Source organism: Liolophura sinensis, chromosome 11, assembly GCF_032854445.1.
Source record: "Liolophura sinensis isolate JHLJ2023 chromosome 11, CUHK_Ljap_v2, whole genome shotgun sequence".
NCBI lineage: Eukaryota > Metazoa > Mollusca > Polyplacophora > Chitonida > Chitonidae > Liolophura > Liolophura sinensis.
This window is the reverse complement of record NC_088305.1, coordinates 27856956-27883053: the sequence shown is the minus strand read 5'-3', so window position 1 is coordinate 27883053 and position 26098 is coordinate 27856956. Positions and strand designations below refer to the sequence as shown.

General features: G+C 37.7%; 1 protein-coding gene across 1 annotated transcript in view; it reads left to right on the top strand.

The window, feature by feature from the left end:
- LOC135477878 (transmembrane protein 98-like) overlaps nt 1-14528 on the top strand; it is a 34396-nt gene extending 19868 nt beyond the window's left edge. The window contains exons 3-7 of the mRNA XM_064758088.1: nt 4157-4377; nt 10519-10656; nt 11357-11566; nt 12668-12788; nt 13855-14528. Coding sequence (XP_064614158.1) covers nt 4229-4377; nt 10519-10656; nt 11357-11566; nt 12668-12788; nt 13855-14028 — 792 coding nt within the window. The 5' untranslated portion in view covers nt 4157-4228 and the 3' untranslated portion in view covers nt 14029-14528. The remainder of the gene's footprint in view (nt 1-4156; nt 4378-10518; nt 10657-11356; nt 11567-12667; nt 12789-13854) is intronic.
- Nucleotides 14529-26098: the final 11570 nt, after the last annotated feature.

Genomic DNA, 26098 nt, shown 5'->3' with positions numbered 1-26098 from the left:
TACATTTGATATTATTTATGTATTATGTCACTTATATAAATAGTTGACTGGATTAAAGGTGGATCTCATTGCTCCTAAGCGGAAACTCTACCGAGTTACCGGCGCAGATGATAACCCATTTCACCCATTGTTTGAAGTTTCATTCTGTTTACAGGTGACAGGCGCTATAAAAGATATAAAATTTCCTCTCCGGCTATTGAGCAAAGCTGACCTCATGGAGGAGAATTATAACCTTGTTGATTTTTATATTTACAACACTGACAAAACGTGGACATAATCCTCTCTCGCCCTCTTTGTACAGGACCTGAAAATGCTCACACAAACTGTTGATTAAATTGTACTCGTTAAAATGCTTAAATAATGTTTACTTGTTAGTTTTATTGTAAAGATCTAAGAAAATTTATTTTGAGAATTGCCATATATTGGGTGACATAACTTAGTACTACGTTCTGATCAGTGTTGAGAAAGTTTAATTGTGATCAATCATTTGAGCAGGATTTTATGATTGTTCTTCCCTTATGCAAAAAAAAAAACAAAAGATTTACCTACCCTGTTTTGTTATAAAGGATTTGTAACATCAAGAAACAATTCTTTAACTTTGGCCTTGGGTAGTTAGATATTTTAAAAAACACAATATGGCACTATTACAGGGCAGTTAGATGTGAAAAAAACTCAGAACGACCTTGAAAAACAACTCATTATTTTTGACGTCAACATTTTGATGCAGGTGATTTTTCCCATATCTCGAATGGCCAGTGCTCTCAAAATGTCTAACGTAAAGAGACACTGAAATTGTGAAGATCTTGTGTTTAAATATTTTGATAAAAATGATAGAAATAAATGAAAATAAAATGAAGTGTATATTAATACAGCATTATATTCATTTTTCAGTTCCTTGGTAGCAAGTTGCATACTAACTCTAAATTAAGATATATTTCAGCACTTTTGCAGCATAAATGTAGGCCCAAATTAAGGGATTCAAAAGAGGGTACATGGTACTCAAATTAGAAAACCTCATCTAGTCTTGCATTAACATGTTAAGCCCAGCGCACACGGACAACATTTGTTGTCGAAAAACGAGATTTCTTGATCCAGACAACTAAAAATCCTTGACTCGTCTGCGGGTCACCACAACAAGAATTCCTGAGCCTGGAACACTTGATCCAAAGATTTAGCTTGTTTAATTTTCTGCAACAAAAACTTCAGAAACAAAATGAGCCGAGTACAAGATTTCGCTCGTCTGCGGGCAATCTGGATCTTGTGAGATCGTTGGCGTCTACATTAACCAACTTCTATGGAAATGGCATTCGAGTGCATACAAAATGGAAGCTGTGACACAACTATTTAGGGTCACATGACCTGAAATGCACCATGGGACCTGGAATCTTTAAAGATGGACAACAAATGTTGCTAGTGTATGGTTAACCAATGTTCCAGATTATTTGACACAGGGTTCTGAAAATCTGATTTTCAAATGCTGTCCGTGTGAGCCAGGCTTAAAGGAACACATTGTAAACATTTTAAATATGTTTTAAAAAATAGATATACTAAATAATGTACTTAATTATACTGAATAAGTATAATTTTGAAAAAGTAAACAGGTGCTTTATACCAAATACTGTAAATGCCTTTTCATTCGTGTGGTACTAACATTCGTGGATTTCGCGCCAAACACATTTCTGCGAAAATAAATACCATGGAATATAAAACCCATGTAAGTCATTTATTAATGTAGCATGTGTTACAGTTATAAATTTGTTAACAATTATTACAGTTCTAATACTTTTTCAAACATGTTAATTAGAAATACCTAATTAGAATGTATTCGGCTTAATTGATTGTCAGTTAATCTTGCTTTCTTTTAAGGAGGCTTAGCTCCGTCTAAGTATTGCCACAATGCGACACTGTTGATTTTTTGCTTCAGTTAGAGACGGACAAATGGATAATTTTTACTGGGCATGTGTACGCGATACCATATACATATGACGAGAGAGGCTGTTTTTTTTATGGACTGTACTTGCATGCCACATGGATTTGTACATGTACATTAGGCATGTCACATGGATTGTTACACTTACATTAGGCGTCCCACATGGATTTTTACATGTACATTAGGGGTGCCACATGGATTTGTACATGTACATCAGGGGTGCCACATGGATTTGTACACATACATTAGGCATGTCACATGGATTGTTACACTTACATTAGGCGTCCCACATGGATTTTTACATGTACATTAGGCGTGCCACATGGATTTGTACACGTACATTAGGGGTCCCACATGGATTTGTACACATACATTAGGGGTGCCACATGGATTTGTACACATACATTAGGGGTCCCACATGGATTTGTACACGTACATTAGGGGTCCCACATGGATTTGTACACGTACATTAGGCATGCCACATGGATTTGTACACATACATTAGGCATGCCACATGGATTTGTACATGTACATCAGGGGTGCCACATGGATTTGTACACATACATTAGGCGTGCCACATGGATTTGTACACGTACATGAGGCGTGCCACATGGATTTGTACATGTACATGAGGCATGCCACATGGATTTGTACATGTACATGAGGTGTGCCACATGGATTTGTATATGTACATGAGGCATGCCACATGGATTTGTACACATACATTAGGGGTGCCACATGGATTTGTACACATACATTAGGGGTGCCACATGAATTTGTACATGTACATGAGGCGTGCCACATGGATTTGTACATGTACATGAGGCATGCCACATGGATTTGTACATGTACATTAGGGGTCCCACATGGATTTGTACATGTACATTAGAGGTGCCACATGGATTTGTACACATACATTATGGGTGCCACATGGATTTGTACACGTACATTAGGCGTCCCACATGGATTTGTACACGTACATTAGGCGTGCCACATGGATTTGTACACGCACATTAGGCGTGCCACATGGATTTGTACACGTACATGAGGCGTGCCACATGGATTTGTACACATACATTAGAGGTCCCACATGGATTTGTACACATACATGTACATTAGGCATCCCACATGGACGTGCACATGTACTGAATTACTCACATATATTCTATCCAAATACATCCTTAAGCTGTGCATGAACATCCTGCTATGATGTTGTGGTTTTATTGTTCTTGTGATATGTCTCAACAGAGCTGAGCTTTGTTTAGGCAGCTGTGGTTTGCTGTACAACTTGATATGTTGAAATTCCGGTGAGAAAATATTGGTGGCTGGAGTTATTTTTATGATACATGAACTGTGTTATTATTATATATAACAGTACACAGGTAATGTTATTATTGTCTTGAGTGTATCTGTCGTGTCCGATGATAGTCTATACATGTAACCTCTGGTATTCGCCTGCTGACATTGTTATGGGGACCTTGTTGGTAGACAGTAAATGGTTGACAGGGCTAGTTAGGTGGCCATACATGACATTTATGAAACTTCATTTCTTAATACCAATATCATAGATGTTGAGCTCGCTCTGTGTGTGTGTGTGTATGTCAGTTACTTCCCAAAGGCTGCTGACTGACTGCGGCCCCTCTGGTGTCCTCCACTAATGTTTTTGTAGGAGTTATATACCCTAAATGATCTAAAATTTCATCCACAAAAGTGCATATTTAGAGGCAAATAAATGTCACAAAATCTTATTTTTGGTGCTCAAACTTACAATTTTCCAGTAGAATATCACCCCATGTTCCTAGCAAACCTCAAAACATCAATCTAAAATCAGTAGTCAGGAAAAATGGGCAAGTTAGTCATGAACGAAATTTATGGTCATTTAGGGTACTCTTGAGGACATTATTAAACACCAATCAGTCACATGTACCCAGAAAATTGTATTTTTTCTCTGAAATGCATGTCTCATTACAGAAATTATTCAGTGGCAAATTCTTCCATATGAAAAGGCATGTGAATACTGGGAGTCATCACTATCCATTTATTTTATTTTAATGACGTTTTACACGGTTCTCAAAAATATTTACTTTATTTGACAGCCATCAAGTTTATTGCCACATGGATGATCCCTGATGATTGAATCACTATTTATTGATGCAGGTGGCTTCTTTGGATCCCATGGTGGCTACTATTAAATTACATTTACTTTCGTTTTCACTTTCCTTCCAGATTTACCTCCCTTAGTACTGACTGTAAGCGCCAGCCAGGTGACCAATGTATAAGTGAACGTGCTGTGTTTCCATGGAAACCATGGATACTGTAGTAGCAGTTGCAATAGGCATTCTAGCTACGATCTTCGTAGCTTCGCTGGTGGCCCTGGTGTTTGTGTGCCGACAGAAGTACTGTCAGAAATTTGACCTCATCTCAGCAGCCAATCAGAGAGAAGTGAGGTAAGTTTAAAAATAAATTTTTTTTGAGCTTAAAAAATTGTCATCTTCTGACTGAACCTTTGGTGTGAAACTTTACTGGATATTTCAGCCTGTACCTGTATGGTTGGCCGTTAGTTCAAACACAGTTTGCAGTGGCTAAACTGTGGCTTAAAGTCCCAAAGATTTCAAATTGTCTGTACACAAAGTACATGTAGTCAGCCTTTTTGCTTCCAAAGTACAGAAGGTTTTGTTTTGTCATATTTTGAAAGTATTGTTGTGTCTTGATTAACACCAAATTTACATTTAAATAAATTTATTAGACAAGCATCACATCCTTATTTAAGGCATTATTATGCAACAGTAATAAATACCAAAAGTTGGTCCCAAATACCCACCATATGAAAAATGTTTTCAAATACCCTTTTCTCTTGAAAGAAAAAAATCCAACAAAACATTAAAGATCATATTTGCAAATTAGTTTTGACGCTCTTTCATCTGATTTTGGCATCATTTTTATGCTTTGTTCTCTTTTAAGGATTAACATATTGTTGGCAAATAGGAGTTCAAATGTCTCCGGTGGGGTATTTATTCACGGTCAGAGAAAAATGGAGGATTTGTAAGAGATCGTCTTACTCCATAAAAACATGAACACTGATACAGACACAAAAAGCTGTGGACCACTCAGGAACCTGTTTTAGATCGTGGTTTGGGTTTGCCCAGATTACACCAAACCACAATAGATCAGATGCTTACGAAATTCATTTTCAACCTGTTTATGACCTTGTTTGACGTCTTGTGAATTTATTGGAATTTAAGAAAATATCCTGGTCTAGACAGACTAGGTATGCCACTTTAGGGATGGGATTTTCCATTTATTATTATTTTTGTTTTTTTATTGTTGTTATAACGCCACACTTTAGAATTTCTCACAGATTTTTTGGTCAATTTGATGTGTGGAAGAAACTGGAGTGCCCAGGGCTAAAACCACCAACCTTTGGTGCATCAGTACAGACAGAATTTGCCAAAACAAAACTATATACATATACATGCTTTTCAGGGATACTGCCTCAAATTTCTTGTTCTTTTCTGAAACTTGATTGTCGTGTTTAAGACTTCACCTTAGCTACATTTGCCTTTAAAAAGGCTACACTGCAGTTTGGGAGTGAAAAATGGGCAGCCCAAGTTACCCTTAGAAAATACCAACCTCATATATCCCTGAGCCACGGAGACTCCATATGTATCCGTATGTTAAAAAAGTAAAAAAAAACACAAAACAAAACGGAACTGTGTGTCCTGTTTGTACTTGTTGACGGCCTGTGGGAAGGGCAAATTGTTCAATTTGACCTTTTAAAATAAAGGTTTCATTCATTCATTCATTCATTCATGGATAGTAAGAAAAAGAATTATAAAATTTCATAATGCATGTCACGTTTTGATTCCTTATGAGGTAGCCAGTCAGCTTTGTCTTTATACATGGGTGTAATGTCCATACATGGGCCTCCTCAAACATAATTTAGACATACCCTAATTCTTCAACCTTCTCAACCGACTCTGCAACCATTATTGTGAGAGATAACTATGGGGTGTAATTTTCACTGTTATAATAAGCTTGCATCTTTAATGACACTGATATTTCATGTTAGTGTCATTTTCATAATGACTGTATGCATAAATTTCACTGGAAAAAGTGTTTTAGAGGTTGAAAAAGGTTGAAAATTGTATTAAAGGTTGTTGGCACCTTTGAATTTCTCATTTCTAGCCAGCACTTCCACTAGAGTTCACAGGGCTGGGTAGGGCTCATCGTGCGTGTCGCCTTCAGTTTCTTTGTGACCAGACCCGATAGCACAGTAGAGCGCCTGCGTTGAGAGGCGGTAGATCCAAGGTCAATCCTGGGTAGGGTTACACCTAAAACCTTAAAAGAGGAAGTTGTAAATTCCTTGTTTGGCATTCAGCGTGAAGGGGATACATGATGGTTCAACGACCGGTTGACCAGTATCCGTACAATGGCTTGGGCGGTGCGGCTCACTTGCCTTTGGTGAGTTGTCTCAGTGAAGCAGCACTAGATAAAAGAGCAGTGAAAATCTGTCCTGCAACAAGGAGGCACTTCATACCTACATGCACTCTTAGGATTCCTTCATCGTCATATGACTAAAAAAGTATTAAGTATGACATTAAACCTCAAGCACTCACTCATTCATTCACTCACTCACTCAACCAATTTTTGTGTACCAGTAGTATGTGTAAGCTATTGCTGTTTGTGTATATAGAAAAAACAAAATAAACCAACAGTTACACAAGAATTGTGCAATATCATTTTAATGCATGTGACCGATTTTCACCAATATATTCTGTTTTAATAAATATAGTTCAAGTGAAAGGATCTTGAAGATTATAATAAAACAGAGTCTTAAGTAGGTAGTCGTTTTACCCTTCACAAAAACAGTATTATATTGAAACTTCCCGTTTGTGCTGATTTTGAGAGTTATGGTTGAATACTCACGGTTTTTGAGGTAGATTACCGGGAACATTGTTAACAGTGTAGTGCATGTACTTGATTATTGCGAGTTTCATGTATGACTTGTTGAGAAATGTGAAATTTGAGAAGTATTCTAATATATGTACATCTAGTTACAATGTAATGCACCGGGATAAAGTACCAGACTCAAAGTATTTTGCACTAAAAAGACACATGAAATGTGTAGTTTTAATTTGTTAATGTGCAAAGATGGCATAAAATTGGCTTTAAATCCCAGCTGTCTTACGGCCTTGGCAGTCAGCCTGGACATCAGGTAGTCTCCAGTTTTGATGTCAGCGGTCATAGCTGTCAAAAGAACTGTTTTAGGTAAAGAGTCTGAATATGAAATGCTACTGTGGTAGGCTCACTACAGATATCGTTTCCGAATATCTCTGTTTGTTGACGAAATGTAGGTATGTTAAATATACAGGAGTAATTTAGAGACATAAAATTTGCTCAGAAAATGAAATTTCAGAGCTGCTCAAACTGAGGCAGTTGAAAAGTTTTAAGAAAAGGTTTGAAAAGAATTAGGGTATTGCTGCGTTCAGTTTATGCTTCAGGGGAAACTTCCTGCGTTATTAAAAAACTAAAATTCTCTTGGGTTTTGTAAACAATAGATGTATCTCTTGTCAGTATACATTACTCGTGTCACCTGTGCAGAGCAGGATTCATAGTTGTAGGAACTTGTAAATGCATAAATGTGTAATATATACATGTAAATGGGTTTGGTCTAAGCGTGCTTCTAAAGTAATTGACACTGATTGATGATTTCTGCAGGTAGTTTAAATATATACATGTATGAGGCACAAGCACGTTATATTTCCTTGAACTGAGGAGTTTACCAGAAGTTTCTGAATGTTTTAAAGTAAGACGCTTCAGACGAAAAGCAAGGAAGAGTGTACATGGAAATGTATATGTAACATAGAAGTAACTTGAACCACATTCTAAATGTCGTAGAGCTCCTTCCTGCTTGTATCAAGATGGTCCAAAGTATGGACTTATTTGTTCTTTTCTTTATTATGTCTCAAATATCCTTGTACATATGCTCATAAAACATATATGAAGTGCACATGCGTTGCAACGCCACAGAAGAAAACAATGTCATGTGGACCTTCCTTGTAGCTCGTCCTTAAGTCTCCCATTTGGAGTACGTGGCATGGTCATGTGTTTCCCCCCACCATAATGCTGGCCGTCTGTTGTATAGCGAAATATTCTTGAGTACGGCGTAAAACACCAGTCCAACAGATTAAGAAATAAATCAAAATTAGATTGTTAATGTGAAGAGATACTAGTATAAATTTTGAAAATGTGCGTGTAAGTATTATGGCGTATTTAATAATGATTTTTACATTCATGGCGGTCAGGGTACATTCTGTTAAGATTAAATTGCTCTCTGTTGTGATAGGTGGAAAGAGTAAAGTTTGATATATGTGTACTGTATATTGGGTGAATACATATACATGTAGATGACGGAAGCTGTTGAACATTTTTACTTTTGATCAGAATGGATATGATGAAATCTGGTGAAAGAAATCAAACTTTCTACTTGAAATACACTTCTCAGATAAAGTGAGAGAAAGAAAAAAATATTCCCACAAAAAGGAGAAGGGACACCTTTCAGTAAAGCATGAATGGAAAAGCATGGCATACTTTATGTGCCATTATTATATAAGGATGTCCTGTTACTGGTTATATTTACAGCTACATTATGTCACATTCAAGCACTTCTTGAATCCATTATCTACGTCAACTTTGAAGCAAGTGTATTGACATATACGTAATACATATATTAAATTGCATTCACCTCAGGATTTCCCCACAGAGTCAAGTGTACCAGATGGCCTTAGTTTTGAATGGTCAGACGGATATAACAACATAACGGGAGCGTAAGCCCATCTCACATGATAATTGGAGCATTCCTTTCTTCACCTGACAAATGAAAGTTTTTAAAAGTTTTTAATTGCGCACATGTCCCAGGGGAAGTCTCGGCCTGTGTTTGAGGAAGTGCGTTACACATGGATGGGTCCCATGATGTGTAATAGCACTCTGACCTTCTAGAGAGTTCTCCGGCACTGTAGCGTGTATTTAGAAGAAAAATAAATGTAAACGGGCTGTAATTATTTATTCCCACGGTCTAACTTTGCCTGTATTTGCATGAATTCCACAGTTGGCTTTTTACGTTACCGTTATGTATCCATGGCTTACCATGTGACATAAGGTTTCACCTAAAACTCATCAAATATGATACATATACTAATTTTACTTGATTCTGAAAGTTCTGTTCGTCGTACATAGGTGTTTGAGGTTTATTCGTAAGGGTGACAATTGTAAATAAGAAAGTCAGCACCAGAAGTAATATTTTATGACCTTTTATCAATTGTTTATGGCCTTCAAATAATGGAGTTTCTGAGGTGATTTTCAGGTCAATTACAGTATTTCAAGAAAAATAAATAATCTATCTCTATGCAAAAACTGACTGTTGTGACCACCAGTACAGGTATTTCCATTGTAATGTTCACCATGAAATTTTAAGTTTTGTCGGTTTTAAAAATAAAGTGCCGAAGTATCAAGTCAAAATGAGCTATCTCGTTTTTCTGAGTTACAATACTTCTGTATTATCCGCATAGGTTTGACCAGAGGAGAGGTGCCACAATGTCTTTCAGACACCCTATGCTGACAAAATTAACATGGGAGAGATAGGGAACATAGGAAAAAATCGGAAGTGAGATCACCTGATTTCAAATTCTGGCTAAATCTTTGATCTGTCACCTACATACATAACTTCATTGTATTTTTAACAAACTCATTGCCCAGCTGTACAAACTGTTGTTTAGAATGTTGAATATTTCCCAGGTGACTGATTGATTGATTGGTGTTAACTCTGTGGGTTCAAAAGTTTTTCATGCTCAAGTATGTGACAGTGGTCAGACGGATATAACAAAAAAAAAAAAAAAGGAAACTGAAGCGCTTGGTGTAAACTAACGACCTTCTCCAGGTACCGGCCAACTTCCTCACTAAAAACAAGAGCCAAAACAGGAAAAAACTAGCAGGATTTGAAACTGCGACCTCATTATGTGAAGTTCCGTGCGATTGCTGTAAATCACCAGGACCATATCTAGAACAAAAATGGAAGGTTCCGATCCCAAACTTCAAAGCTGACGTTTCTAGCATAAAGAAATTTTATAAAAAGCAACTGAAAGTGATGCATTCTGGGAACTGTTAAATATGTGAATGAAAGACATTTGTATGAAACTTGAAGTTTTTATTTGTAAAACATCACATGTTCAGTTAACTTAGTTTTAGTACACCTAGATTAGTTGGATGTTTTCCGGAACCAAAGTGGCTGTAGGTACATGTATGGCCCTGATCATGTAGCACATGATTTTTCAGCCAACTTCATACTGTAGAACACATTTATTTATTTATTTATTTATTTACTTCGTGTTTTCGCCATACTCAAGATTATTTCATTTATACAATGGCAGCCAGAATTATGGTGGAAGGAAACCAGTGAGAGCCTGGGGAAACATTCTATTGTATTATAGGTGTTTTACTATACACAGTTTCATTAATTATAGAAATAAGCGTTTATTATAGAAATAAGCGTTGATTGCTGCCTGATGACTTATCATCGTTTCATTTTGCAGGCCCGATGTTCAGTTAATCAACTCTATGGAAACGGGCAACTCCGAGCAGACGGCAGACGTGGAATTATCCGATGTCCAGGTAACCAATCCAAACCTGGAGGAGATACTCAAAGACGAGCGATGGGTGGATGATGCGACGTAAGATTCTAATCATCAAAATGTGCTTTTGTACCAATCAGGTTTACTGATCTCTTGTTGGCAAGATGCCTGTCGAAGCTTATTCTGAGGGTGTTATTCTGTGTCATTTGACTGCGAAAAATATACTCCTTATGAAGCCCTGAATTAACCACCTGACCAATGTCATAAAAACCGAACCAAAATTGCAATGTAGCAATGAAAGTTGCTCATTCTTCGTTGATAAACCTAAGGAATTAAGGTAGGTAATGTATTTGAAGTTAAATTTGTTATGTGGAAGTGCTTTTGATGCCATCACTTGAATTTTTTCTGATAAGAACTCAAACTTCACAAACAACATTAAATTCCCTTATAAGGTGGATGAATCAATCAGAATCAAGCAAACTGTGTCACTTGAAAAATGCTAAACTTTATTTGAAACACAGTAGTTTACCCATGGATCTTCATTAAAATGAAGTATGCGAAAGTATCCGTAAAAGTATTGTTGAATAAATGTCACCAGGAGCCAAACAGAATATGACAAGTATCCTTTGAACAATAAGCGACGACAAGGCACTTCTTCTTCAGCTAAAATTACTTTAGGAGATTTTTAGGAAAAGTTTTTAATTAACCATTGGAGACAGTTATTTGAAGTATTGAATATGATTGGTTTGACAAATTGTAGATTTCGTGTAACATACACATTTTTTCCTCTTTCTGGCAGTGGTTTGGTACCTCACTGTATTGCTATCCTGAAGACCTGTCATCAACTGACGGAGCGTCTGGTTGGCATGACAATGGAGAACTCCCAGCAGATTCGCACCCAGGAAACACTGACAGACATCATCAGTATCTCCAAGCGGGTCAGTCCGCGGGTTGATGAGGTGGTCAAGTGCATGTATCCTCCTCTGGATGCTAGACTTCTGGAGGCTAGGTATGACGTCTCTCTATCTGTCTGTCTGTCTGTCTGTGAAATGTTGTGAAAGTCCATGTACCCCATACTGGATGCAAGATTTCTGGAAGCTAGGCATGATTTCTGCCTGTCTCTCTGTCCGTCTGTGAAATGTTGTAAAAATCCATGTACCCTATACTGGATGCTAGACTTGTGGAGGGTAGGTATGACGTATATCTGTCTGTCTCTCTGTCTGTCTGTCTGTGAAATATTGTGAAAATTCTTGTACCCTATACTGGATGCTAGACTTCTGGAGTCTAAGTAGGATGTCTGTCTGTCTGTCTGTCCGTCTATGAAATGTTGTGAAAATCTATGTACCCTGTACTGGATGCTAGACTTGTGGAGGCTATGTATGATGTCTGTCTGTCTGTCTGTCTGCGAGATGTTGTTGAAATCCATGTACCCTCTGGATGCTTGACCTATCGAGGCTAGGTATGATGTCTGTCCGTCCGTCCGTCTGTCTGTGATATGTTGTGAAAATCCATGTACCCTCTGGATGCCAGACTTGATGTCTGTCTGTTCGTGATATGTTGTGAAAATCCATGTACCCTCTGGATGCCAGACTTGATGTCTGTCTGTTCGTGAAATGTTGTGAAAATCCATGTACCCTATACTGGATGCTAGACTTCTTGAATCTAAGTTTGATGTCTGTCTGTTTGTGAGATGTCAAAATCCATGTACACCCTTCACTGGATGCTAGACTTCTCAGACCCAGGTATGTTGCCTGTCTGTATCTGTGTTTGTCAGATGTTGTCAAATCCATGTACACTTGCTCCTTCTTAAGGAGAAATGAGTCTGTCTTCCTCTCTCTCTCTCTCTCTCTCTCTCTCTCTCTTTCTCTGTTTACTATACAGAGTTTGACTGTTTTCAGCCTTGGGACAATTGCTCCTCTACAAAGACAACATCATTTGATGACCTATATAATCAGGAAAACAGTGTTAAACCCCAAGCCAACAAACGCAATTGTTGTTGGTGTTGTTGTAGGTGTACAGCTCTATTGGTCAGTCATCTGGTGTTAGTCAAATAACACACCTGTCACCTGTCCTGTATTAAATTATCCAATCCTTGTTGTTGTTGTTGTAGGTGTTCAGCTCTGGTTCTTTTGGTCAGTCACTTGGTGTTAATCACCAAACATGCCTGCCACCTGTCTGGTGGCCTGGACTGGATAGACCAATCACTGGCTGATGTGGAGGATCACCTGGTGGTAAGTTGAATCGTGCAAGGAGCCGCAGAATCGCATATTACAAAAAGCCTACTTGTTGCTTATTCAACTTCAGTAAATAAATTGTTTTCCCTCCACTGTAAGAAAGAAACAAAAAAATACAGGTGACCTGTGCTGTTGTTGGTGGGTGGGGTAAACCTGTTTAATAAAAAGCTATCTGATCAAAGCTGGCCGTGGAATATACCGTTTAATCTACTGTTAGCTGTGAACTGATGCTGCATGTGATATAGGTATTTTATTCTGAATGTCCTTTTAGTGTTCTCCTTTGTGACAGCTATGTCTGTTTTGGCATGATTCACAGATGAATGGTTTATATTTGGCGAGAAGATACTAGGGGTTCAGGGGGTGAGGTCATGAAAAATAGGTTCATGTCATGTGGTGGTAATTGTGTAAAGTGAAAGTAGAGAGCATAAACTGTAAGTAGTATGGAAGCTGGCTACATCATTACCAAAGGGAGGTAAATCCAGTGGCTTAACTCATGAATCAACTTTTGGATAATGACATAAATATGTGCTATCATGAGGTTTTATTTAGCATATTTCAGTGGAAAATATATGTTTTATTGATTGATTTAAATTTACTAGAGCAGTATCTTGGCTTTCCTGACATGTTTCAGGAGCAATCAGATTGCATCAGAAAATTGTTAAATATTGATAGTTTAATGCAAATGTTGAAGAGAAAATTATTACAAACAGGAGATGCTATAATTATTACTCACTCCATTAGATCTCCCAGCATCACTTTGAGTTTCGTCCATTTTGGACTTCCAGGCCTTGGCTCATTTCTGTTTTAGAGGCTAAGTTAGCACATAGCAGGAAAGACGATATGTCTTTCAATAACAAATTAGATCGGGGGCCTCTGTGGCCAAGTGGTGAGCATGCTAGTGCAGCACAATAACCCAGTGAGCTGTGAGTTGCTGCTCTGCTGGGAGGACCTGCCAGTAACGTGTGGATGGCCCTGGGTTTCCTCCGGCTCTGCATAATTGGATTCAAAGAAAAGTTAGTTAAAGGATAAATCTGCAATAACTGTTTCTTTCTTTGTTCTCCAGGTATTACGGGAAGCCAGCGTAAATGAAGCTCGTGCACTGGCAAGCACAGCTGCTGCATCAGGAGAAGGGGATTTGCCTAACATCTGCAACGGAGGCGTGAATTCACCCACCAATAACAACAACAATAATTCCAATTTGCCGCAGCAACGGATCGAGTCTTCATCACAGGTGTAGTGATGGTGCATTGTGGGATAGCAAGAGGGCGCATTGGCTGTTGATGTGTGTCTAGGAGTTTTCATGGTGGTGACACTGGCATGTTTTTTGTCCGCAGGATGATGAAGTATTATAAAGGTCTATGTTACGTGTATGTGTTTCGTGTACAGGATTCCAGAAGACTGCCAAGAACTTGCCGATGGCACTTTTGTGCACATCGTGCCTCGTAGTTCATTTGTCTTTGGAACGAAAACAAAACGTGCAGATTTACGAAAGATAAGGGACCATGGAGACATAAGAGCTTGTGTTGCAATTCTAGGCTCTCTGCCAGCTGATGTTCATGATGGGAAGGTGGCATGTATTTTTTAATCCTGTGATGTGGCACAAGTGTAAAGCAGGACCTTAAGCCATTGTGACGTCAAAAATAGATTGTAGTGCAACCTCTACAATGTTAAAACGTATCTGTTTCTACTGTAACGCCATACTGTCTTATATATGACGTCATCATGATGAGCTGGGAAGGGAACCTGTGACTTCAATTAAACAACATTTCAGTTCATGCTGCCGGGCATCTGACAGGTGTCCATTACATCTGCATGCACAAGCCTTCTGTGTGTTCTTCAACATATATTGCGGCGTTCTCAAGTGCCTGCATGTAGCAACTTTTAGATACTATTTACATGTGACATGGCGATAACATTGCAGGTGGTTTTATAGAAGGTCCACTTTTGGTATCTACCACTTGAATCCCTCTTATAACCCTTAACCAGGCACTGTAGACTACATCTACCCGTCAGTTTTACCTACATCTCGTCAATGGGAAGAGCACAGTCACAAAGAACACTCAAAGATTATGCCATCAGTTTATGGGTTTATGTTTTGCCCATAGTGTGAGTTCAGCCTAATACACTTCAAACTTTCCATTTTATTTTGGACTGAGAATTATACCCTTGTGTTGTGTTGTAGCACCTTTCTGGACTTTGTGAAGGAAGTGGAATACTTTGTGGAAAGTTGAGTGGTAATTTTATTTAGCAAAACAATGCACTGGAAATCACTAATCTGCAGAAGTTATTTGCAAGATTGTCATACTCTCAGATCTCGTCATTGTTGTCTGTCTGTTTCGCTGTTTTAGCATTTCATTTTCAGATCAGTCAAGGACCTTTGTAAAGTAGGATTGTGAGGTTGAATAGGGGAGACGACCTGACAAAGCACATTGCGAATTCTTAGCAATTTTTTTCTTCATATTTTCCCTCATGACAGCATAGAGATAATGTTGCGCAATTCACAAAACTTTTTGTGAGCAAAGTGTCAAACAAATTTGTTATGATTACCTTTATTAAGTTCTTTGTTATAATTATTGCAAGACACTGCTGTGTATAAATTGAAAGCGTCAGATAAGCTGTTCATCCATTGTTTGGTGGCTGTAGTATTTTATTCATGTCATGTAGTTTTCAAATGTATGTAGATGGCATATTTTAGGATTATTTTATGACAAGCTACATGTACAAACGAGCTGTCTAGAATATCTAGATTTTTGAGAATTCCTGTATCAAAGGGTAAAAGCTGGCATTACACTGGAGTTATACATTCAGGTATGGTTCAAGATAATGGAAATTAAAATTTCGTGGTAGTGTCAGACAAGACCAGCAAATGCTGATTTTACTCCTTGGGGAAGGTTATCAAAACTACTGAAGACACAGAATGTTAAGCGCATTGATTAACTTAGTACAGTGTTCGTGTATACATTTTGTGGGTAAGCTCAAGAACTGGGTGACAAGTTGCCATTGGATTGTTCCAAAACTAAGTACAGTGTTCCGGTAGGAATTTTTGTGGACAGGTTCAAGAACTGAGTGACAAGTTGCCAATGGATTGTTCCAAAACTCAGTACATTGTTCCCATAGGCATTTTGTGGATGGGTTCAAGAACTGAGTGAAAAGTTGCCAGTGGATTTTTCCAAAACTCAATGCAGTGTTCCCATAGGCATTTTGTGGATGGGTTCAAGAACTGAGTGACTAGTTGCCAATGGATTGTTCCAAAACTCAGTACAGTGTTGGCATCAGGATTTTGTGGACAGGTTCAAGAACTGAGTGAAAAGTTGCCAATGTCAAAACTCAGTATAGTGTTCCCATCAGGATTTTGTTGACAGGTTCAGGAACTGAGTGAGTAGTTGCCAGTGGATTGTTCCAAACTCAATACAGTGTTGCTGTAGGCATTTTGTGGACAGGTGCAAGAACTGAGTGACAAGTTGCCCATGGATTGTTCCAAACTCAGTACAATGTTGGCATCAGGAGTTTGTGGGCAGGTTCAAGAACTGGATGAAAACTGCGTGTTGTGAACAGGTTAAAAAGATAGGTAAAAAGTTACTGATGACTTGTTCCCATACTTGCTAAGGTGCTGGCCTAGACATCTTGAGGACGTACTTCGTGATGAAAGAACTCAATGCAAACAGTGTTCCGAAAAACGTCAAAGTATTGTACATGAGTTCCAAGAACAAAGTGAAATGTTTTATGGATGGATTGTTTCCTTATTCGCATTGTTCAGAATAAGATCAAAATTTGCTTTGGAACAAAGATTTTAGACAAAACAAAAAACTTTCTCTCGGGACACAGTGTATGAACCACAAAAAGAATGTTGTGTTTTCAAAATTTGTGAACTTATAATACTGGAGAAAAGCCTTGAACAAATGTTGATCAGTGTTTTGGTCTGCATATAGGAGATTAGACTTTTAAAGGTGGAAAAGCATTTTTTTTTCCACATCACCACTCATTTGTCGATCTCAAATCATTTGATGCCTGAAGTGTCCAAACTGTGTACATGTATCATTGAGCAGTGAAGTGCTGTCCATGGTGTTCATGTTTGTTATGACTGTGACAGTCCAAATCCTGTTGGCCTATAATGCATGTGTAATGATGGATTTACTTCACAAGTTTTGTGTTACAGGAGAATTTATTAGAGTAACTGAGGCCTTCCAGCATGGCTAAGAAATTCAGTTGTTTTGAAAAAAGTTGGTGTTTTCAGGTTAAGTTTGTTTTATTTTGAGTTAAATGTTCTGTCTTAAGATTCTTATGTAATACTGTAAGTATATAACATTGTTAGCTTTTAAAAAAAAACATTTTGTAGGGTGTGTAAAACTTGTGGTTACATTGTATTTGTATGACTGTTACACTGTTAGATACCCATCAGCAGGATATACAGTAAAAGTCCTTAACATGCACTCAAAAAAATGCATTTTACACGCCAAAATTGAGGTGAAGTATAGTATTTCCTGATAAGAGGCAGATCACTTGCATCTTATCAGAACAAGCGACTGATCGCCGTTGGAGATCAGAATCAAAATTCTACCTATCAGCTGATGAGAAATACTCTTACGGCACTCAGGTATGCACCAGTACATGTACATATTAACCACTGTGTACATGTACATTACACCTATCACACTGTCACGGCCATATGGTGTTGCACATGATTTCTGAGATGGACCCCTTAACTGTGGTGGTTAAACTCTTTTGTCAGGCTGAGTACATGATACAAGCTGTAAACCAATGCTACAGTGTATTAGGCAATCAAGGGGAGATTACTCAGCTTATAAATGTCTTGCAGAACCCTAAATCCATGTTGTACAGATCTGTATACAAGCGTATGTGCGTGTCATTCCCCTGTGTCATTCCCCTCGTTTCCCTCGTTTATATTATCTTTGTATAGATGCACATGTAGGTGTTTTGACTTTGAGAAAGCCTGGCCTCAAGTATTTTATTTATTGGCTTGATATTGAAACATGTAACTTTGCAGTTGGTTTGTACATAGAGTAAAGTGTGTTCATATTCACAAAATGGAACTATTTTTTTTTTAATCAAGTGTCACAAGAAGATTAGTTTTCTTTTTCGTTCAGTAAGAAAAAAAAATCAAGTGTTTTCACTGAGAACATACAATGGTATTAACAATAGATTTATGTATACAGTGAATGTCACACCATTCAGTTAACGAATTCAGTCTATCTTTTATTCTGGTTTTGAAATTGTTTTAGAAGTGAAATATTCTGGAGTACGGCGTAAAATACCAGTGAAATAAATGAATATTTTAGATTGGTCTGTCCCCAATTTCCTCTGCGATCATACATAACAAAAAAAAAGCTTTGAAGAAAAAACATCCACTGGAATTATGTTGTTCAAAGGCCATTTAACTATATTTTGTCTTTGATTTTTTTAAAATAAAAATTTAATTTCTACATACAGGATATGCAAATCTAGAGTTAGCCAAAAAGGAGGTGAGAACTTCATTACGGATCTCTAGCAGGACTTTACTTCCAATACCTAAGTCTAAAACCTAAAGTATGAATAAAATATTCTTGAGTACGGCAAAAAACACCAATCAAATAAATAAATTCTCCTGTGAGCTCAAGGTAATCATGTTCTTATATCCATATCAGAACAAACATTTTGTAAATCGGTGATATGCGAGTTATCCATATTTTAGATGATATCAAATTATATTATCATAGAAGTGAGTACTTAATGCATTACTTAATAATAGCCTTGTTTCTGTCATTATAATGCTTTGTAGAAATTAGACATCATCAGGGTTCAAAAAGCTCTCTAGTCCACATAAACTTCCTGATTTGCCAAAAGGACTACCGTGTAATCATATAGAACGACGATTTCCTTAATGTAATCATCAGTGTACAAATTTGTAAATTAAAATTTCAAATTGCCTTAAGCTTGCTTATATTTAAGAACATACTAACTATGCAATCCAGTTAATTACAATAGGGCTAGTCTGAATTACCTCCCTTGAGGTCACTCTCCCTTTTAAAAGGTGAGTTTTTAGGAGTAACCTGTGGTTAGGTGGGACCTCACAAAATGGCTAATGGAAATTTTCGAAGTTCGGAGTGAGACATACCATTCTCTGTTGTTAGCCTGCTGTGGTTGTGAACTGTAATGTACCTTTTTGCTTTATGAGCACAATTACGCAAAGGCAGTGATGTATTACAGAGAAGAACAGAAGAGTAGACCGCTTAGACTAACTGGTTTTTGGTGGGTTATGTTTTATGGCCTCCATCAAGATAGAATGAACAGTCACATGCAAGTATGATGTATTTTATTTAAAGTTTCTACTCTGTTCTAGATGTAAATGCCTCCCTTCCCTCCCCTGACCAGAAAATTAGATCTTTACAATCATTTATTAACATAAAAAGTTATGTTTCATTTCTTAGCAATAATATAACTTGTGCGAATTGTGGTGGTGTTGACAATTTTCTGGAATACCTGACTTTGGTGCACCACAACTTTGTTTTGTGTGAGTGTATGAAGACAGTAAGACATAAAATAATTGCCTATGTACAAGTAGGCAATGAAAGTAGAATGTGACTTTCATAAAGAATCATGTCTTTCTGGACCATATGACCATTATTGATAAAGTTTGTAAACTATCAATGAGATTTGTCTGACATTCCATCATCAACAGGACTGCTATAATCATACCCATGATTAAAATAAAAAGTAAAATAAAATTTACCCTTGATAAATTGCCAAAATATTTTTTATGGGAAAGTGTAAAATGATCCAACTCAAGTGGCCGTTTATTCTTTTAAATGTATTATACATTTATTTTACATGATTTTGTGTGAAGTGTTTCTGTTGTCAAAAATATATTGAAATATTTTTTTAACAAACTGTACTGATTCCGAATGAAAATACAATGTATCACACATGTTTAATGTGTACAAAAAGTTGTCTCTCTTGAATGTTTTTTAAACATGGGTTTTAAATTCAAAATGACTTTGAAGAAAATATTGTTATGGATAATGACTTGAATTCAAAATGACTGTGAAGAAGTTATCGTTAAGTTTGCAAGTTCCTTACAGATTTATTGTTCAGTGAAGAAATCCAGTTATTTAGATCTGTACTTGTACATAAATTAAAGCTGATGTTGACATTTTGAATTCACTTTTTTGATAGATTATTTTAAACCTGTTTTAGAAAGAGATGTTAACCAATCATTGTGCATGTATGTTATTGGAGATACGCTCTTGACATCTTACTGTGTGTGCAGTAGGTGCGAAATGTGCTCTTTCATCTTGCACGTCTAGCTGTGATAAGCAGCTGTAAAGCTTGATTTGTCGGTTAAGTCAGTTGGTTGGTGTGTAATGTTTCTGACATCCTCCGTTTTAACATGGGCCATTCTCTTATTTATAATGTGCAAGAAGACCTGGAAAAGTATGAGGTGGCTTCTTTTGTCGGATGCTGTGAATTTGTCTTCGTCTCTTTGTGGGACATAAATGAGTAGGCAAGTTGACAATGTGGTAAAGTTCTCCTAAGATCATGAATATCTTGCACCCTCTGAGCCATCGTGAAGATCTAACTGGACTTGTCGGTATGAGTGGTTAGAGACATTTGTTGTCTGTAAAACCTCAGTAGAACTTGTCCATGCTATGACAGCAGTAGAGTTTCAGAGTGCATTCATCACTATACCAGAGCAATAGCTTGTCGACCATGTTGGAACCATGCTATAAATATATGTCTTGCGTTCCTATGATATAGCCACCAGACATCCTTACTATGCATGAAAACCCTGTATAAGTACTGCATCGTTAACAGCTGTCGACAGTTGATGTGCGACTTGCACACAGTTGTACAAGTTTTAAATGCTATTTTGATTATTTGATTTTCCAGTCGTTATATATTTTAAAAACTGTCATATTGATATTGTGCAGAATTTTTCTTATGCTGAATTGCTTTCACCCCGTATGTCAGAATGCCAATTTTTTTTGGAACCATGTTTTTAATAATGATATTGTTTTTGTTGAACATTTAAAACATTGGTGTTTATTAATATATACATAAATTGCCTTGTGGCTTCAGTTAATATGGTGAAATGACATCTTGTTTTACTTTATTATAGCCTGCAAACAGGCCTAATGTATGGTTGATCTCTGCTATGTTACAAAATTGCTGTGTAGATACTTTGTTATGTAACATTTGCCTTTAAGAAGTAAGATTTTCTTAATACTTCTTTGACAGATTATCTAGAGTTGTTTTAAAATTAACTACAGGGATAGAAAGATTTAACAGATTTTTAACTTGAGCTTGAAGTATGGCATTGTATACAGCTGAAAAAGTTGTTTCATGTTAGGACGTAGGTTTTTTGTTGTGTTTCTGCACGTAAATTTCTAAATACTTACAACATTTCCTCAACATCCTTACATAGTTTAACTTTGTTAATGATGTTTTTTGGGTTTTTTTTTTTAATTCTTTGACACCTAACATGAGACAGTGTATTCTAAGCAAAGTTTTACTTGCCATCAATTTTTGTTCCTTGTGTAATTACAATTTTCTTGTACAGACTGCACTTTGTTTTATTCATTCACATAAAAAAGCAATTCTGTCATTATAGGCTATATACCGGTATTATATGCATGCCTGCTTGATATGTATGTTTTCCACTACATATATATTTGTCATACCTATCCACTGTGGTATTATCCTGTCCTTTCTGTTACTGTAACAAAGATAATTTGTCAACATCGTTTCACATCTTTCATAGATCCTTGTACATGTTGTAAGTTCACTGATACCTTGTTTCCTTGTTTCACATACACATCTAAAACCTGCTTTAAGGCTTCATCAGGCTTACACTTACTTGATTGTACTGTTATCGTGCTGTGTTGTTTTTCTCCTTCACACAAGTCCATCAAATGTTACAGGACATATTTCAGTCCTACACTGTACATAAAAAAAGAATAAATATTTACAACAATAGTAGCATCTTTAAACTTATTTCATGACCTGTTGTACTAAATTTGCCCAAGGGGCCTGTGTGACCTGGTGGTTAATAACCTGTTAACGCAGCGCAATGACTCGGAAGCCTCTTAATGTAGTTGCTGTGAGTTCAAGTCCAGCAAATGCTGTCTTCTTCTCAGGTCATACCTGGGAAAGTCGGCCAACAGTCTGCCGATGGCCGTAAGTTTCCCCTGTGCGCTGCCCGGTTTCCTCCCACACTAATGCTGGTCGCCGTAGTATAAGTGAAATATTCTGGAGTACGACGTAGAACACAATCAGACGAATAAATAAGTAAACATATTTCCCATTATGACAGAGTGGCTAAGGATTTCTCCAAGCTTTGGGCACTTGACCAGCACGTTTGCACACTCGAATGCAGTGCTGCTAGTTTGCTTATGCGTAAACTAGGAATTTGCTGGTGGGCTAAAATTGTTGAGCACACAGGAATTTGGGTTATTCCAGACCAATGACGCCTAATAAACTACCGCTAACATCACTACATTTACAACCCAATTCTCATTAAGTCATGGTGCAAGGGTGCATATTCGTTGCCACTTTTTAAGCTTTAGCACGAACTGTTGAAATGAAAAAGTGACGGAAGTAAACTGAAACGAGGTCGCATTTCACCGGTAAGATGTGACCATTTGCCAAATATCACACTGTCGTCACTGTTTTGGTTTAATTCTCTATTCTGTAGTCTTTTATAGTCGACAGATTTCGGACACCTGATAAAGAGCAACGTTTTCCACTACATGTATGATGCATGTTCCACCCGTGATCACCTGCATGTGAATGGAAACTTCATGGTATGAAACGAAAACCAAGAAGAAAGTTTGTCCAATGTTTGCAGAATAAAATGCAATGGCGTGAGAGTAAACCCGGAGTATACACGACATTGTTAGAGTTAGCCAGTGGACGCGTGTAACGTGCATTAAGTCCTGGCTCTTAAATTGTCACTTTTCCTTTTGGGGCTTTGTTCTAATTGTCCATGTAAATACTTAAACAGTAGCCACATATACGCCCCCAGCGCCACAGTTTAAGCGGAACAAGGTAAACCAACGGAAATTTGCTATTTTGTTGATTGCTATTCATACAGACGTCGCTGGTCTAGAATTACTCTAAATGCTGTGCTGTCATCACATTTAATAACCAGTAACATGAAGACAATACAAAGGGGCCTGGGCCCAGTTTCAGAAAGCGGCATGCGACATATTTTATCGTATATTTGTCGTACGATATTTTGTACGTCACTATTACCGTACCAATGTCCTATATGTGCGATTATCGTACGTGTACGACATCTTTGTGAGACTGGGGCCAGGCCTGCATGATGCTCAATCCAAGCTGTCAGTCCGTCTTTCCAAAAGTCGTCGATTCGTAAAAAAAATGTGCCTAAGGTCAGTAATTCCTTAAACAATTAAATCCAAAGTTACTTAATCCTAAAAACACGTGCCCAGGGTATGCTAGTCCTTTTACCAACTGTCCAAAGTCAGTAATTTCTTAAAACGTTTGTCCAATATGAGTGTTTTAAGGGTTATTGATTTCCAAAAGTGTCTTTCTAAGCTCAAAGTTAGTAATTCCAAGAACGTGCTAAAAGAGTGCGCTCAAGGTCATTGATGCCTTAAAACGCCTATCCAAGGTCAGTGGTCTCTAAAACGTATGTCAGTGATTCATAAAAAACGTATTTCCGAAAAGCAGTTCTTTCTAAAACTGTTTGCCAAGATAATTGTCGTCTGTCCAAGGCCATTGATTTCTGCAGTACCTGTTAAAGATCAGTGATTTCTGTACCATGCCTGTCCAAAACCAGTGATTTCTGAAGCATCTGCCTAGGGTCAGTGATTTCTGTAGCATATATCCAAGGTCAGTCACTTGTATAGCATCTGTCAAGGTTTTCTGTACATCTATCCGTCCAGGGTCAGTGATTTTTGCAGCATCTGTTCAAGGTCAGGGAATCCTGTCGCAATTGTCCAAGGTCAGCGAATCCTATAGTACCTTTCCAGAAGTTGTTACGGCCTCGAGTAAACTCCCAACTTGTCAGCTGCCCTGTAGAACAAGCGCCATTTCTTACAAATTATAACCTTGGGCAAATCGTGTCGTGTGATACGCTGTTGGTGAAATCGATTTGTCTTGCTTTCACCCAACTCGTCTAATTCGGCGATGGGACAAATTGCACTAATTGTGTGATTTGAGATGAAAAAGATTTTGCCGGAAATGTCCATTCAAAATATTTTCGCCGCAAATATAAAATAGTGCCGAGATACCCCCCCCCCCCCCCTCCCCACATCACCACTACCACCACCCAACACGTACACTCTCACCCCACCCGCAACGTTGATATGAGCTTTACCAGGAATTCACGAAATTTTGATAATATGCAGGCTTCGAGTAATGATTTATAGTTCTTGTAACTTAAAATGTAATTCTTATGAATTTACTCATATGGACACTTATCAGATTGGAGTAGATCTTACACGTTCCCAGACATTCCAAATTAACAACAACAACATCTCCCAGACACTGGCGCCAGCAGACAACGGCAGAACACTTGAAATGGAGATTACCATAATCTGTGATAAAGAAAACAGTGGCGACAAATGATCACTTCTCGTCCTTGGACAATATCACATTGATATTGCTGATATCATAGTGAGAGCCCGATATCTCACTGAGATATTATGACTGTACTCTCTTAACCTATTTTAAATTCCATGGCGGCTGCCAATGCAAACATCAAAAACAAATTCTATTTTAAAGACATGTACACTAGGACATAAAAACATGTTTATACCAATATGTGTATTATCAGTTACAATAATAAGGATCTGAAACCGCTAAAAAATAACCCCAAGGTCCGCCAAATATATATATATACCGTTAATGTTTTTCTTAGACCAAGATGATGTACCCAAATGCCTTCGTGGACATGTGTAATTATAAGTACGACAAACTATTACCTATGACAGAGTAACAATCTACCGTAAGGGACTTTATTCAGTTTCAAGAGCTGCCCGTCACTGAAAGAGAAAGTAAAACTTCGTTTTCATTACAATGTTTCAAACATGCACAAAGAGGCAAATTGCTACATTGTCCACATTGTTCTGACGGACTGAAGAATGGCTGAATGTTTTTGGCTTAAAGCAATTTCGGCGGCACTGGAGCCTGACTATGGCTAGAACTTGTTTAACCAAGGGACAATAAATGCCACTCAATCAGGATAGATTGGCGTAAAGCGCGGTTTTACAAAAAATGCAATTCAGCTGGCTTAGCGTGGTAAGAACTGGGACTAATATAACATATATGATGTTAGTCCCAGGTAAGTGTCTATTATTTATGAGTCGAAACAGATATTCGTATAAAGCCACAAAGGACGTTTTAGGTCAAGAATCGCAGAACCAATCTTCTAACAACTCTTGGCAAATCCACCAAAGAAGTAAGAAAAAGAAATTGGCAGGGATCTAGAGGACAATCGGAGTAAGTCAACATGCTGTCTGATGCCATTTAGTCTTATTTCACCGGTTACATGTGACTATTACCCAGCTATCACGCTGTCGTCGCTGCTCTGGTTTTACTCTCTATGGTGTACGTCTATCACACTGTCGTCGCTGCTCTGGTCTTACTCTCCATGCTGTACGTCTATCACACTGTCGTCGCTGCTCTGGATTTGCACTCTATGCTGGACGGCTGTCACACTGTCGTCACTGCTCTGGATTTACACTCTATGCTGTACGGCTGTCACACTGTCGTCGCTGCTCTGGATTTCCACTCTATGCTGGACGGCTGTCACACTGTCATCGCTGCTCTGGATTTACACTCTATGCTGGACGGCTATCACACTGTCGTCGCTGCTCTGGTTTTACTCTCTATGCCGTACGTCTTTAATTATATTGTATTCCTGCATAAACCAGGATTCTGCTAGTGGAGTAAGCATCTTCGAAGCCTGATCACTTTGCATTTTTTTAATGCGATTGTATGTTAAATGTGATGAGTAATTAAAGACTGACTTTTTGAGTAATTAAAGACCAGTGACGTCTAATAAATTGCATATAACATCACTGCAACATTTTTTTCTTTACCTAATTCCGCTTAATTCATGGTGCAAGGGAGCGTGTAAATTTGTACTATTTAGGCAGTTAAATAAACAGTAAAAATAAAACCCTGACTGAGGTCAACTGAAAAGAAACTAATTAAGACGTATAAGTGTTAATTTCTCATGAAAATCTCTATCTGTCACGTACAAAAATTGCATTGACCACTACACTCATTTACAGTCTTCTTTCTTTGGATCAACAAAGCACACTTTTACAACTGATAAATTT